At 46.2% G+C, this 14,525-nt stretch overlaps 1 protein-coding gene across 2 annotated transcripts in view; it reads right to left on the bottom strand.

The window, feature by feature from the left end:
- Nucleotides 1–536: 536 nt before the first annotated feature.
- The window catches only part of LOC120839400 (tyrosine decarboxylase), a 38,648-nt gene continuing 24,659 nt past the window's right edge, over nt 537–14,525 (bottom strand). Inside the window, exons 14-15 of one of the 2 annotated variants that reach the window (XM_042290669.1) lie at nt 13,625–13,843; nt 537–1,096 (exon numbers count right to left, since the gene is read on the bottom strand). In XM_042290669.1, coding sequence (XP_042146603.1) covers nt 860–1,096; nt 13,625–13,843 — 456 coding nt within the window. In that variant the 3' untranslated portion in view covers nt 537–859. Of the gene's footprint in view, nt 1,097–8,224; nt 11,974–13,624; nt 13,844–14,525 lie in introns of those variants that run through there. The other variant, XM_040209678.3, reaches the window with a different exon arrangement.

Raw genomic sequence — 14,525 nt, 5'->3', positions numbered from 1 at the left:
TGGCAGTTTGACAATGGAGCCATAGAGTGCCCGGTCGGAGATTTGGAGCGCTAGGTTCTGGTAGCACAGAGCATCAAAGAGCCATTTCTCGGGGAAACTGGACGTCAGCGCGCAGCTTTTGTAGCGGCGAGGACCCGAAACACACTTGTTCGCTCGGGAGAAGTGTATTTCGGCGTCTCGCCGCAGCAGGGCGCCAGTCACGTGGCTCTCCTCTCATCCGTTGTCTGCCGCTCCACCTTTTCCATTTCGGCGGCCGCTTCGATTTGCCAGGCTTTGTCAGTATATAGGAGGCTATGACAGCGCTTGCACTGCACGAGCGCGCGTGCTTGGCAGAGACGCTGAAAGCCCGGAGCTCGGGCTTGTAGCACCGGCTGCGTCTGGACTTAAACTGAAACGAAGTATAGGGGGTGTATACTGGACGCCATATTTGAGGGCACCTTTCAGAGCGCATGCTCAGAACGATCTCACAATAATAGGCTGCTAAGACTGGCAATCTTGATGGTGTGGAATGCACGTTGCAAAATAACTGTGGAAGCTCGCCGTCAGCACCTGCTCAGCAGTCGCGCACACCACTATGGCCGCCAGTGAATACTCCCTATAGTCTGACCAAGCTGTCTCGCGAAGCTTCGTTTGACAATAGTTCTAGAATGGGGGCCTCGCAGTTTTGTGTTCCCCAAACCACGACGTAGGAGGTCGTGCCTAAAAACAACTTGGGGCATCGCACTGCTCATGCGCAGTGCGAGGCCCCAAGCTGCTCGAGGAACCCAAAGCGTCGGGGCCCCCTGCTCTAAAATGATTCCGCGCATTTCGCTCGAGGGCAAGGTGTCAGGCCGGGGCAGGGGTGCACGGAGGAAGGCCATTACACGGGGGACACCACCTCTCCGGTGTAGGTGGGCGAATCCGAGGACTCGCTGGGCAGGCGGCGCTGGGGCTCGCTGCTTGTCGAGCCCGACAGGGCGCGGACGATCTTGGGGTTGTACAGCTTGGGGTCGGACACCATGCGCACGAAGAAGCTGCGCTTGTAGCGCAGGCTGTGCTGCTTGCGGTCCAGGAGGAACACTTCGTCCACCGACTCCTCCTTGAGCTGTGCCACCTCCTGGGCAGGGTGAGAAGAAAAACACTGAGTAACATTGCTAGTACATCGTACAGTCTGCAGACTCTGAGGCTCCTCCTTGTATGACGGTCACATTGGTCGTACAAAACAAACGTCTGCAGACATGCTGGAAGCATGTACGACGCATACATGATTAGAACGAGCTTAAGATGTGTCCCCAGATGTAATCATGTCTGCGGCGAACAGAGTGTCTTTTTTATAATGTACGATCAGTGTGACTGGGGCTTTAGAGACACCGCGGCGTATCTGTCCGCAGACAGGGCGGAAGCACACGGACGCACACGCGGACACACACACAAGTGTGGCAGGACAGACGTCGCGAGCGTCACGGACCATGCTTCGATGCTATGGGTCCCGTCTTTATTCGAGTAGTTTTCAACGGATGCTCCTATTTAACTTTGGACTGGCAGAGAAGGGGAGGGCGGCCAAATAAATCCTCGTTCCTTTTTGTCTATTTCCTATATATTTTGCTCTGAATTCGACTTCCGACGTCAAGGACACCAGACAAGAGGCCGTGGTTCTTGTCATTTCTTAGACATTCATAAAGATTTCCTCGAGTCGGAAACTATTTTTAAACACAAATTGTTTAACTAATACGTTCATAGGCGCGTTTAGAGCCAGAGTCATTCTGACAGTTTTCGGAGCAATCAACAGATAGACGAAGACAGTCAATTTCTCAGATTAGAACAGTGCCTTGGCACGTGGAGACTGCAGTCATTGAAATGATAATATACTCGTTCGCTACTACTGGTAAAAATTATATTATATTATTTTTAACATATTTTTTCATTTGGTTTCAAGCGGGCCAGTCTAGACGCCAAAAAAAAAAAACACACACACACAAAAACAACTTTGACGGACAGTTGACAGGATACAGAACAGCAATTAGTGTCCGGCACAACGCGGAAAACGTCACAGAACGTACCAGCATAAGCGCAGATGGACGACTGCATTGCTAACATTATGAACGTGCTTCACATCTTAGGGTTGCTCACATTATACGTTGAGGTGAAGTCACGCAATCAGCACAAGCATAAACATTTGAAGCCAGCAAAGGACGTAGTACAACATGAATTTCAACGGTGAGTGTATTCCAGTAAAGTATGACTGCTCTCCAAAGGTTTAGTGTAACCAAAAAAGAATGTGATCATGTAAGCATCGTACCGGCATGCGGTCGTGCATGACTACTGCGTGATGCACCTTAAAGACCCTAGGCTAGCAGTGATACTGCACTGGCTAATTTGTTTTATCCACAGCTTAAACCAATGTCACCGAACATCACAGGTTGGCCGACCCTACTTTGTCGAAACACACAAGAAAAAAATATTATTGAAGTCAACAGTTCGGCACTTTACATGGAGCTAAAAAAAAATTGGTTTGCTCTTTATGTTTATACAGCCTTGATGGAGCGGGCAATCGGTCTCTTAGCTGTAGATGAGAAATTTAGCCAGTGCGGCACAACCGCTAACCTGGGGTTTTTAACGTGCATCGCGCAGTAGTGATCACACGAACGCGTGCCGGTACGAAACTCATCCAGATCGAAACGGGCGGGGGCGGCGGGGATCGAGCCCAGGAGGTTCCCAGCACAAGCTTTCGCTCCACGCTCCGAGCTGAGACGCGTTAGCCCACTCGGCCACTTCCTCCCCCTATGGAGCTCATATCTTTAATAAGGGTAGATAACTGGGCAAGCTGGTAAGCGTTCATGTGGAAAAACAGCGAAACTGGGACGAGGACAAAAGACCCTTGTCCTCGTCTCAGTCGCGCTGTTTTTCAACATGAAAGCTCATATCTTTCTTTAAGATGCCATTTTTTTTATCCCTGTTGCGTTCTTCATTTGCGTAACAGAGCCATGTTGCACGATCAAGGCGGAGCATTCACGACGCAGAAACAGGTATGGACGTATCGTACAGAGCAACGAAGACAGAAACGGTGTACATGTAGCTGGACTTTGAGCTTGGACTCAAAAACCCGTCACCAAGGCCACGCACACGAACCCAGGAGCCGCCACCACCAAGACGATGACAGACAGGTGTGACAACGTAAATAAAAATCAGGCGACGACTCACCGTTCAATGCTTGTAGAGAATTCAAATGCGGAGAATAAATGGACGCTAATCCACCGATTATTCTCTGTGAGCTGTTGCACGAAAGCAGCTTATTGACCTCAGCGTAAGTGTATATTGATTTTTAGGATACAGATGCAGAAGCCAATTATCCTTCTTCCACTAGAAACCTTGTAGTAACGACAGTGTTTGTTTGATGATGTCAGTGTCCTCCGTGTAGTTATCGTGCAATACCATTTGAATTGATGTATTTCGGTACTATTTGGCGCTAATATTTGATTTTAACTGGTTCAAAGTATAGCTGTGAGAGTTTCTCTAGATAAGTAATTTAGTCACGGTTGTTCGAGTAACCTCGTATATTTTCGTCAAAATTTGAGTGGAATCAGGTTTGCTCTCATAGTGAGTCTAGAGACGTTTCCTGTTCCTTGTCGTTCTCAGTCACATGGGTTCCGTATCTGGTATGCGGTACGAAAAAATAATAAAACACTTGAACCAGCAATATGCGATAAAATAGAGGTGAGGCAAAACACGAATATCTGACAATCACGCATTTTTAGATAAAAGCAATGTTTTACCGCATACCAGAAGTGACCACATTCAAGATGGCTGCGCTTTTGTGGAAAACGTGCGAAGAAGAGGAGGATAGGAGAGGGGACACCAGAACGTCGAGCTCTAACTGGAATGATTCGTGGGCAGAGGCAAAGCTATAGCTGCCTTTGTCTCCACTGCACTCGTCAAACGCTTTCAAACGCGCGGAACACCGGCGTCCGGCATTTGGAGGTAAGGTTGGTTCCGACACCTGCGTTGGACTGGGTTTGACTTCTTTGTGACTGCCTGCGTCGAGCTATCGCTATGGCGACCCTGACGACGAGCCAATGGGGAGGCGCTGTGCCGCACGACGCAACGCGGCGCAACGCAGCGCGACGCGACTGTGGGAACGAGCCCTTAGCGTTCCAACACGTTCCAACAGTGCAGTGGAGACATGGGCGCTTTGCCTCTACCCACGAATCATTCAGGTCAGGGCTCGGCGATCTGACGTCCCCTTTTGTCTCCGTCCCTCCCTCCATTTCTGCCCGCATAGCCTGAGTAGAGTTCACAAATGCACCTGCGGCGGATAACTTGCAGGTTTCCCTAAATGTTTCCGTATCTTCGTATGGCGTCACGCCGCGCTTGGCAACCTAAACCTATATCTGAATACTGATCTTTCCTATAGGCAGTTATTCAATTTCGTATTGTTTCAATGTGCACGATACACTTCGATGTCGCGACATAAACGGGGTAGTCTCCTTTAGAATGGCGCTTGATGTTTCCATTGTAGTGTAGCAGTTTGGCATGTGCCGTATGACGCGTTATCCCGGAGTTTCTAATACCAACACCTCACTAGTGGTTACCCGAATGCACGAAGTGCGCGTCTAAATTGGAAAGGGTACGTACTGATATGCATTAGAAGACCGCGACTTGACGACGTGCGTTCATACCTTTTGTTGAATGCACGCATGCAGCGTGTTGAAATGCAAACTCCAACACGCTTTAGAAAGTTCAATAATTCGATTCAATATAGGTTTGCCACAACACAAATAAAGTCTTCCTTCGAACCTCAGAAAGTAAAGGCAGAAGGGTCTTTCTGTATTGTGTATTACAAACGTAAAAAAAAAAGGCACAACGTAAGGTGACGATATTTTCTACTAGCAACAACATTTATTCAGTGTTGCGATGCAAAATTAAAATCCGTGTGAGCAACAGCCACTTCATGTAGCGTTTCGTTGGCTTAGCCTACATGCGAGGCGCGCGAAGCACGTGCACGCGTATGGGAAAATCGAATTGAACGCCATTCCTGAATTATCAAGGCCAATGTTAGACCCTGTTAGTTCAGGGACGTGGCACTGATGGGCCGGTATCCTCCAAAACGGCTCACACCGGCTGTTTCCAGAGGATTCTCAGTCAGAGGAATGGAGGAGGGGGTGTCAAAATGTATGTGGGTATTCCGGAGGGGTGTGTGCGTACACACTAGTGTATGTCTGGGAGGTGGGGGGGGGGGGGGGGGGGAGGGTATAAATGACTGGTTGACACACCGGGCCGCGCCTTCAGTTAGTCGCTCGCCCTCTCGCGACGGAATGGGGATGAGCTCTAACGAGGGTCCTCCTTGCTCAGCAGGCGCGGCAGAACTGGTCATAGCTCGCGCCTTTTGTGATTCGGAGTCTCCAGGCGATTCCTGACAACTAGATAGAAGGACTGTTCCCTCTGCACTACAGACATCGCTGGCTATTGGCCGCGCCATCAAGGTCTCGTGTATACACCTTTTCTCCAAGGGTACATCCATCTTGAATGTCGTCACTTCTGATACGCGGTAAAACATCTTTTTGATTTCTCCTTGCAGCTGGAAGGTGTTTACGAAAAATGCGAGATTGCCACACATTCTTGTTTTGACACCTCGCATATTCCAGGTTGAAACGTTTCTTTTTTTTTCGTCCCGCATACCAGATACGGAACCCACGTGACTGAGAACGACAGGAAAGAGAAAACGTCTATAAGATAAGAAGTGAGGGAACGACAGCCTCGCCACCTTAGCGTGTCGTCATGGGCGAGGAAAAGCAGGTCAGTGTCTGCGGCCCTGCCGTTCTAAAGTGGGTAAACAAAAGCAGCGTCGACTGCAGAGCGTAGCAATGGGTACCCTGACTTGTCTGCGGCTGTCGGGAAAGCACCGGGTCTTTAAAAACGAGGACTTGGCCTTTGAGAAAGGAGAAAGGAAATTCCTCAAAGAGGGCACGCTCTTTTTGTCAACAAACGACTACCAGAGACGCCGCAATATGAAAACAACTCATGACCGAGATGTTTGCCCACTAAAGGGAATGCACAGTACTGAGACTGAGCTTGGTCGGGCACGCGACCGATTGCTCTCGCTTTTTCATCGACTTTCTCTTCAATCACGGAGGGACGTCTTATGGTCGACTTGGCCGCAGTACAGTTCCTTAGGCCTCCGATGAGCGGCGCACGTGTCACTCTCGATCTGGAGCCGTACATGTTGAGAGTTTGGTCAATAATTGATAAGAATGGAAAAAAAAAAAAAAGTACGTCATTGACAGAAACTGTGCCAATGACCTTGGGCGCGATGATTGATAGCTCTTGTGACCAGAGAAGGAGGAGCCGGCGGAAGCGGGGGTGGATGGGCGAAAGCAGCGGCGCCACCAGCGCCGCATATTCCCCACGTGATGAACTTGCGAAGTAAGAATGCACTGGAATCAGGGATGGGCAGTATCGCGATACAAATGTATCGCGATAGTATCTTAGAGATACTTTCGGGTATCTGTATCTCTGTATCGAGATACATTTGTAAAATGTATTTGTATCTCAGTAGTGAAAAACATTTACAATGTATCGCTTGTATCGCGATGCTTTGCCCGACTTAGGCATCTCGTTAAATTTGCTGCACTTTTTAAGATAAATTTAAAGGATAAAAACATCTGTTTGGTGCAACTTGCTTCGGAATTTATATTGTGAACCTGCCCTATAACATGCTCCATCTCAGTCAGCAACAATAAAAAAAAAAAATTGTGGTTTAAAGAAGGTTATTTGCAACAAAATCAGCTCCTCTCAAAAATCCCTCCACTCATTCCAATTTAGCAGAGAGAACGAAGCTGTAAAGGACTTGAGTGGAGAAAAAGTACTTCCCTGTTGTCCAATCTCCCTACACTATGGGTGACTCGGAAGGTTATATGACAGTTTGAGATGCGCCCTCACGGCAAAAGAGGGTTCATATCGGGCAGACGCCTTTTGTCAAGCATGGTACGCAGTCTTTACCGTTCTGTAACTATGTGGTTCAACGGGGGCGACGTTTTTTTTTAGCGGAATTAATGACAGATAAAGAGTTCCAGGTAATGGTTAGTGCATAAAATGGCATAAAAAGAGAAGCACAAGCATAAATTACCTTTCGCATTCGCCACAAACCGCACCCTCTCCACGTAGCACCGTTCGGGAACAAATGTATTTCTATGAGTATCTGTATCTGTGTTCTGGAATGCTTTTTTGCCGTTATTGCGGAAGTATCTCAGGGATATCCCGTTGTATAAGAGACAAATGCGCCTCAGTATCTGTATTTTGGCCTTAAAACACATGAATCTCAGTATTTGTATTCCCGAATACTTTTTGGAGTATCTCTGTCCAGCCCTGACTGGGATGACCTTGAAGAATTCGCGTAACGCGGCGCAGGTATTTTTTTTTTGTTTGTTTCCGGATGAGGTTGAAAGTACAGGAATAGAGTATATAATTGTAAGAGATTGGTGGAAAAGGAGAGTTTCAGGGTGCTGATTGGGTTTACTGAGCCAGGAAAGTTGGCATTGACGAAAAAAAAAATTTCTAAAACATGAGACGACACTGAGAATGTCGGGGTGCGCGTTCGAGGTTTGAGTCAAAACACCCGCGGCGCCGAATTCCGCAGTTTTTACTGCCCATTCCATCGTGGCCGCGGCCTCTAGTGCAGTCAAAAAAAAGTGTGAGTGCGTTCTCGCCGTGACGACTATGTCACCTGCATTGCCCTTTCGGTTACGAAAAGTCGCAAATTTCAACTCTACCGTGCTAAAACAAAATACTCGAATACATCCTTACCTAGAAATTGAGATTGGAGGGTATTTGTTAGGCTAATTGCCTCCGCTAGGGGAATATTTGACGCACTCAGCCCTTTTGAAACTCCGCTTTTCCACCAATCTCTTTAATTAAGCATTAATGTACTTTCAGCCTCATCGAAAAAAAATAAAGAATCTGTGCCGCGCTACGCGAATCCTTCGAGGTCATTCCAGTACATTCTTACTTCGGATGTTCATCACAAGGAGAATATGCGGCGCTGGAGGCGCCGCAGCTTTCTCCGCTCCATTCCGGCTTGCGCCGTCTGTCCCATTGACCGGCTCTGGCTCGATCTAACACTTCTGCGACCACATTTCAACCATTCACGACTGTTCGCTCGCGCCCGTCATTGGTCATGGCAAGTCAGTGACGGGAACAGCGTCCCGGGCTCTGTATCTTCAACAGCGCACAGTAAACGCAGTAAAACGACTGCATGCCATTTTTTTTTTTATTTTGGACAGGCTGTACAGTTTTACAAACAAAACAAAAACTAGAAGTACGCCATCGAGCAGTGTGTTGGCCAGCTGGCTTTTACGAAGAAAATGAATAACCGAGCGAACGAATAGAAGGATTCACGACGAAATGGCGCCTTTAAACGAGACATTTCAAATGCAGTAGCCTTCGGCAACCGTTCAACATCGTGGTTAGAATACGTATCTCCGCTCAGTTCATGTGCTATCTGGGTGTCATGAGCGTATACTTTGGTGTAGCATCGGTGAGCTCGCGAACAGCTTGAGTGTTTTTATTTCCGATCTTGGAAACTACTCTAGCCTACCGAAAAATATTGAACATCTCGAGTACAATGCAGATTAGCACTCCCGAACGTTTTATTTGTATCCTAACGAAAGCCAGATAGCACCATGTGAAAAAAAAAAAAGTTATATCCGTTCACATAGCAGAACTTAAATTTTAAAAATGTCCTAAGTAAGGACATATATATACTTATACCATCTTATAAAAGATGTCATTTGTCCTATTGGGAAAGTTGAGATATTTTTGAAGTGCCAAACTGGTCAGCATAAATGAATAGGCCATATGCGAAATTTCTGTCAGATATCATCATCATGCCATTGGGAGCCGCCATATTAGAAGGTTTATGCTATCTTCCCTCTGTGGACGAGGTGCATCTTCATTAAATCAGGTTTTCATGATATTAGGGAGACGCATTTGTCCATTCATTGGGTTGTTATTTAGTTTCGGTGCAACCAAGAAGAGAAAAACGGCCGTGAGATTGGGGAAAAGGAATTGTCAGCAACGCTGTCGCCAGACTCGCCACTGGAGAAATCAACTTGGCCTTCCAGGGAAATCAACAGTCTTTATCGAAGACGCCGTGTGAAGGATCCGTACTGGACTTGCAGTAGGAGATAATATTTTAAATCTACGACTGTCGCTTTGCCACGACTAATGTCTGGCGGGCAAAACGATCGGTACGGGAACCCCCAATTATGGCGGAAACTCGATAATTGAATATAAGTAGGCAAGATGGCGGCTCTTTTTGCATATTATCTATAAGACTATAAGCTAACTTTTAGATATGAATTTGTGCACCAACACTGAAATTAAAAAATTGTAAAGCCTGCTGAGAAACAGCCCCTGGTGTCGTTTCCATCAAGGTAGTCTTCGTGTGCCTAATTGTTTTAAATTTAAAATAGAGCGCGTAAAATAAAAAGATTGCGGCTTTGACACGTCCTTCCGCAGAACGAGATCCCGTAAGTGACTACGTCACAACATGGCGTCTGGGTCCAAACAAATCGTTGCTAGGGGGAAACATTAGACACACGAGGGCCACCTTGACTGAAACGACACGATGGAATGTTTTTCAATACACTCTACAACGTTCCATCGGATCGTTCGCGCACTAATTAGTTCTAAAAAAAGTAGCTAAAAATATTCTGCCTTGGTCAATAAATCTGTGAACAGTAGTGCGGTAGATTGAAGCGCGCAGTGTGCACCCGCGTTTTTCAAGTCATGGCACAAGTTAGTTGAAACGCCCTGTATGTACTTGTATGTTTATTGGACACATTCGCGTCATTTTTACACTAAGATAATCGCCGTATTAGACGCTTAGATATGTTTACTTAATCTTGAATTGGCCAATAGCTGCCGGCAAAAAGCTTCACATATGTCCGGAAAAGTTAATATTACTGCGTCGAAAATCTGTAAAGCTTCATTTCCTCGAAACAAACGCGACTGCTTCCAATTCTCGTATGTCTCGCAAAAAAAAAAAAAAACAAAAAAAACAACAACAACAAAAAAAAAAAAACAAAAAAACAAAAAAAAAACAACTTGATTTGATTATTAGGCAGATTGGAATCATGTTTACGGGGTTTTTTAAACTATAAAGTGCGACCGCTTTGCTATCTCGTTTCATCTTTGGCAGGGACAACTCTTTCCTGGGTTGAATCCGATATTCTGCGAGATAACTTTAAGCCACACAGAAAGAGCGCTATTTTGCACAACGCGCAAAATGCTTCCAGTGGGAAAAAAAAAAAAAAAAACACTCACGCACACTGAAGGAGTTGTTCTTGCGCATGTGGCATAACATTCATCGCCACATGTCAAAACGCAACTGTTTTTTCCAGAATGAAGTAGACGTCGACCATGACTGGAAGGTTCGATGATTTTTAAAACCACTAATACCTATCGTTACGTAGGGCAAAACACTAGAAGGTATTTTGCTAGCTGCAATGATTGGTGGTTTTAGACCGCTTTAAACTGTTCGTCATCAAAAAATTACCCGTGCACAATGTCGCAAACAAAATTGCAGAAAAAAAGTGATGTTTTGGGAGGATATTGTTTCCGGTGGGAGAAAATGGCACAAGAATTTTCTTCGGCTCTTTTCTTCCAAATAAACGACACCCGCTGAATTTCCGTGTTTAGGTATTTCAGTGCCTGTTTTTGTGCTGCTTTAAGGTTTTTACCAAGCTCTGATGCTCAGGGGTGAACTGTCAAAGCCGCAAGTTGCATTCCGTTGCGAATTCTCGCCGATAAACGCAATACACTGATCAGCCAAAACATTACGACCACCCTTAGACAGCGTGAATGAGCGCACCCAACTGATGCGCCGTCCGCGTTACCTACCAGTGGATTAACGGCTGCCGGTGATGCAGAGGGATTATTTTGTTGACGATGTGTGTATATATGGGGAGAGGCTGTAGATGTAGGCGACTTTGACAAGGGGCAGATCGTGATGACCCGACGGCTCGGGACAAGTATCTTGGAAACTGTCACGCTCGTCGGGTGTCGGCGAGCTGCCGTAGTTAGTACATATCAAAAATGGAAGAACGACGATGAAACTGTTAGTAGGCGTTGAGGGGTTGCACGTCCACACCGCATTACAGAATGTGCACGTCGGAGGTTTTCCCTATTTTTGAAGCAAACTAAGCGGCTACCTGCGGCTCGACTGACAGATAGCTATAGGTCAAAGTACAAGTATTCCTGAGTACACAGTTTATCGGACTTTGCTGGATAAGCGATTTTCCAGCAGACGATTCGTGCAACTGTTTTGCGTGCCAAAGGTGGACCAGCATGATATTAGGCGTGGTCATAATGTTTTGGTTGAGCGGTGTATAGGCAGTATAACGTCTTGTCTTTGTTTTTAATATATAAAAAGGCTTCCATGCCTTCACTCTCAGAATTTCCTGCATGAGTACTGCCACGCGTAGTCGAAACACGAATCATCGATCTTTTTCTAATAATTTCAGCCAACGAGATGGACGAGCGGTATCGACCGCTCGTTTATCTCGTCCATCGAAAGATCGATGATTGCTGTTCCAGCGTACCGCATTGCAGCATACATCGATGAACTTCTGAGAGTGTGCAAAAGCAATAAACGAGCAATAACTTTGATGCTAACGTTCAGTTTCCAAACTTTCTGGAAGGGCTGATTGTTTAGAAAGATAGGGAATTGTCGTTCAGTTTCGAAGGAAATGAAACAGTCGGATCTCAGAGGAATTGAGATGAACACAAGCATTTTTGGGCAATGGAAGTTGGCACCTAGGCCTAACTCCGACTCCGAGTAGTTCGACAACCGCCATCTAGACGGCAATGGTTGCTGGAATAGCGTCCGTGGGCGGCCTGGCAGGCGGGCCGTGGCTACCCGTGAGCCATCGTTGTGTCCGCCCAGCTGATGTAGCTGTCGACTGTGGTGTCGATCACATGCATTTCCTTCTCTGTCACCTGGAAATGGGGGCCACGTTTCGGCCGCTGTTAGTCGACCTCGCCACTGAAATACGAGCATGCGAGAGCACTCTAAGCGCGGTGAGGTTGCGGTTCGACCGACAGATGAGATTCGAAGAAAGGAGGCGTGGGATGTTCTTCGGCTGCACTACTCCGGTTGCTTGAAGAGCAGCGAACTCCTCACTCTGGAATACTTCAGCAAGGTTCCGGGCCCCCAGCGTTTATGAAACTTCAGTAAAAGAACGACGTCCACCCCCTCGTGCTCGGGATCGCACGGTCCGCGGGGCATGATGCTAATCGCCCTTTTCTTTAGTTGAATTGGTTAAAGATGGACAAAATACTGGTTCTCTAAGTAAATTGGGGTGTTCTCTGAGTAAATTAAGGCGTCTCACGATACCACACTCCAAACGATGATTGTGCACGTGATCGTGAAGTCAATCACGGTGATCTGAGAAAGAAATGTAACATACGACAGAAGACAAAAAAAAAAAAAAAAGTCTGCGGTGTAACATTGATTTAACGTGGCACATAGGTACATCATGATTGGTGTCACGCCGCAGACTATTTTTCCGGTGGGACGTCGTTTTCTTCCGCCTCGTCATTCGACAAGATTTCTGCGCAGATCGTTGTGATTGGCTGCCCGAATGCTTGGAGGAGAAATAGATGCACAATTTTTTTTGTAGTGCTCTGAGCACTTTAAAAAGATTCCTTCGCGTTTGCTTATTCGTAGAGCACGTAGTGAGCCAATCGCTACGATCTATACGATGCGACTCCAGCCAATTGGCAAAGTTCAACAGGTAGTGCCTCGTAAACGCCAGTGTACACATATACATTGAGCATGACGTTTCAGCTTTTCATTGTCCCCGCGCAGAAAAGATTTTTGAGTAAGGCCATTTTTTAGCCTAGTCATACGTTGGACGCCGTCTGTAGATTGTCGTGATTGGCCCACTGCGCACTCTGCGGGAAAGTAGACGCGCAGGCATTTCTTCAATGTACCCAAGGCACGAAAGTTTGCGTTGAGGACGCTCCGTATCGGTGATCTAAATGCGCGCCGCTCCACTGCACTCTGAACGGATATAAATGAACGACAAGAATCGGCAAAAGAGTGATTATCAGAGTTCAGGTTTTCGCAACCTCCACACTGTCTCGTACAATCGAGGCATCGTGGCAATTCGCGGGATAATTTACTTACTCACGAACCTCAGAGTTATTGCGCTTCGCAACGAAGTAAGATTCTGGGATGGCTGCTATAGAAGCGACAGGTGACGAGGAGCGACGGCTGCCTTAAAGGTGCGGGGTTCTTTTTAAAGGGCAACGAACGACATTCCCTTTCGCGTGGTTGTCATCTGAACGGGGAATGGCGGCCACAAGGGGACGTGTCCTGATCTCTTGACGGAAGACAGTTCGTCTAACCTCTTTATTGCTTTCCATCGGCGCAAAAGAGGGAAGCTGGAGACTGATCGCGTGTTTCATATAGACGCTGGACGCGCAGAATGTTTGGTTTCTAACCTTCTACAAGCAGGAAGATTACGCTAGAGCCCCGAAACAGCTAGATCAGAAGCCTCACACCTCTAAGAAGATTTAGGGAAGCGAACGAGGTGACTGACGCCAAGTCTGTTCGGCCAGAGTGGTCGGCCGGGAGTGGGCTCACCTTCTCCTCTCGCTCGGGCTCCTCTCCGATCACCTGGATGAGCTCGGTGGTGTACTGGGTGATGACGTCCCAGGCGTACGTGATGTCGTCGTCGGTGGCGTTGGGCGCGCACACGCAGAAGCGGATCACGTACTGGTCGTTGAGCGAGGCCGGCACCATGTGCAGCTTGCCCGACGCGTTGATGCTCGACAGCAGTTTCATGTTCAGCTGGTTGGAGCCCTGCGCGTCGTGGAACCGGAATTATACGTTCCATTCACTTTTCTTTTTGTATATTTTAAATTATACATCTGCTTTATATATTTCTATATTGATTTCACCGAACGCCTGTCGAATTGTTCCTGCCGAAACTACGCATTGAACACACACAAAAAAGAAGATTGATGTCATATTGGTTTTCGCCAATGGGCTAATGATGGAAATTAATAACGCGCGCGATAATTTGTTTGTTAAGCACTTTTGAGTTTTATTAGTAAGCCTAAGGTTACTTAGAAAATTACTGGGTGTCGTCGAAAATCGCTAGATCAACTCATTTAAAAGAAATATATCGCACAAGACGCATTTCATGGTTTTCTAAAAAAACATATTTAATTTGGGCGCCTTTTTTTCGTCTGACTCTTTCATATGGGCTACATATTGGCATTTTCATAAATATTTATACATATTTTCATAAATAACTTATATGTATTTTTAGAAATATGTTGTATAAATTTTATAGATAATTTATTTGTACTTCTAGAAATAATTATATATATATACATATATATATATATATATATATATATATATATATATATATATAGAGAGAGAGAGAGAGAGAGAGAGAAAGAAAGATTTTCTGAAATTCTGTTATTATATTTTTTTATAATCTTTATTTATTATTATTATTATTTTTTTTTTTACT

The sequence above is a fragment of the Ixodes scapularis genome, unplaced genomic scaffold, assembly GCF_016920785.2.
Source record: "Ixodes scapularis isolate PalLabHiFi unplaced genomic scaffold, ASM1692078v2 PGA_scaffold1__304_contigs__length_218370807, whole genome shotgun sequence".
NCBI classification, from domain to species: domain Eukaryota; kingdom Metazoa; phylum Arthropoda; class Arachnida; order Ixodida; family Ixodidae; genus Ixodes; species Ixodes scapularis.
Note: the sequence above shows the minus strand (reverse complement) of the source record. Positions and strands in the feature narration are given on the sequence as shown.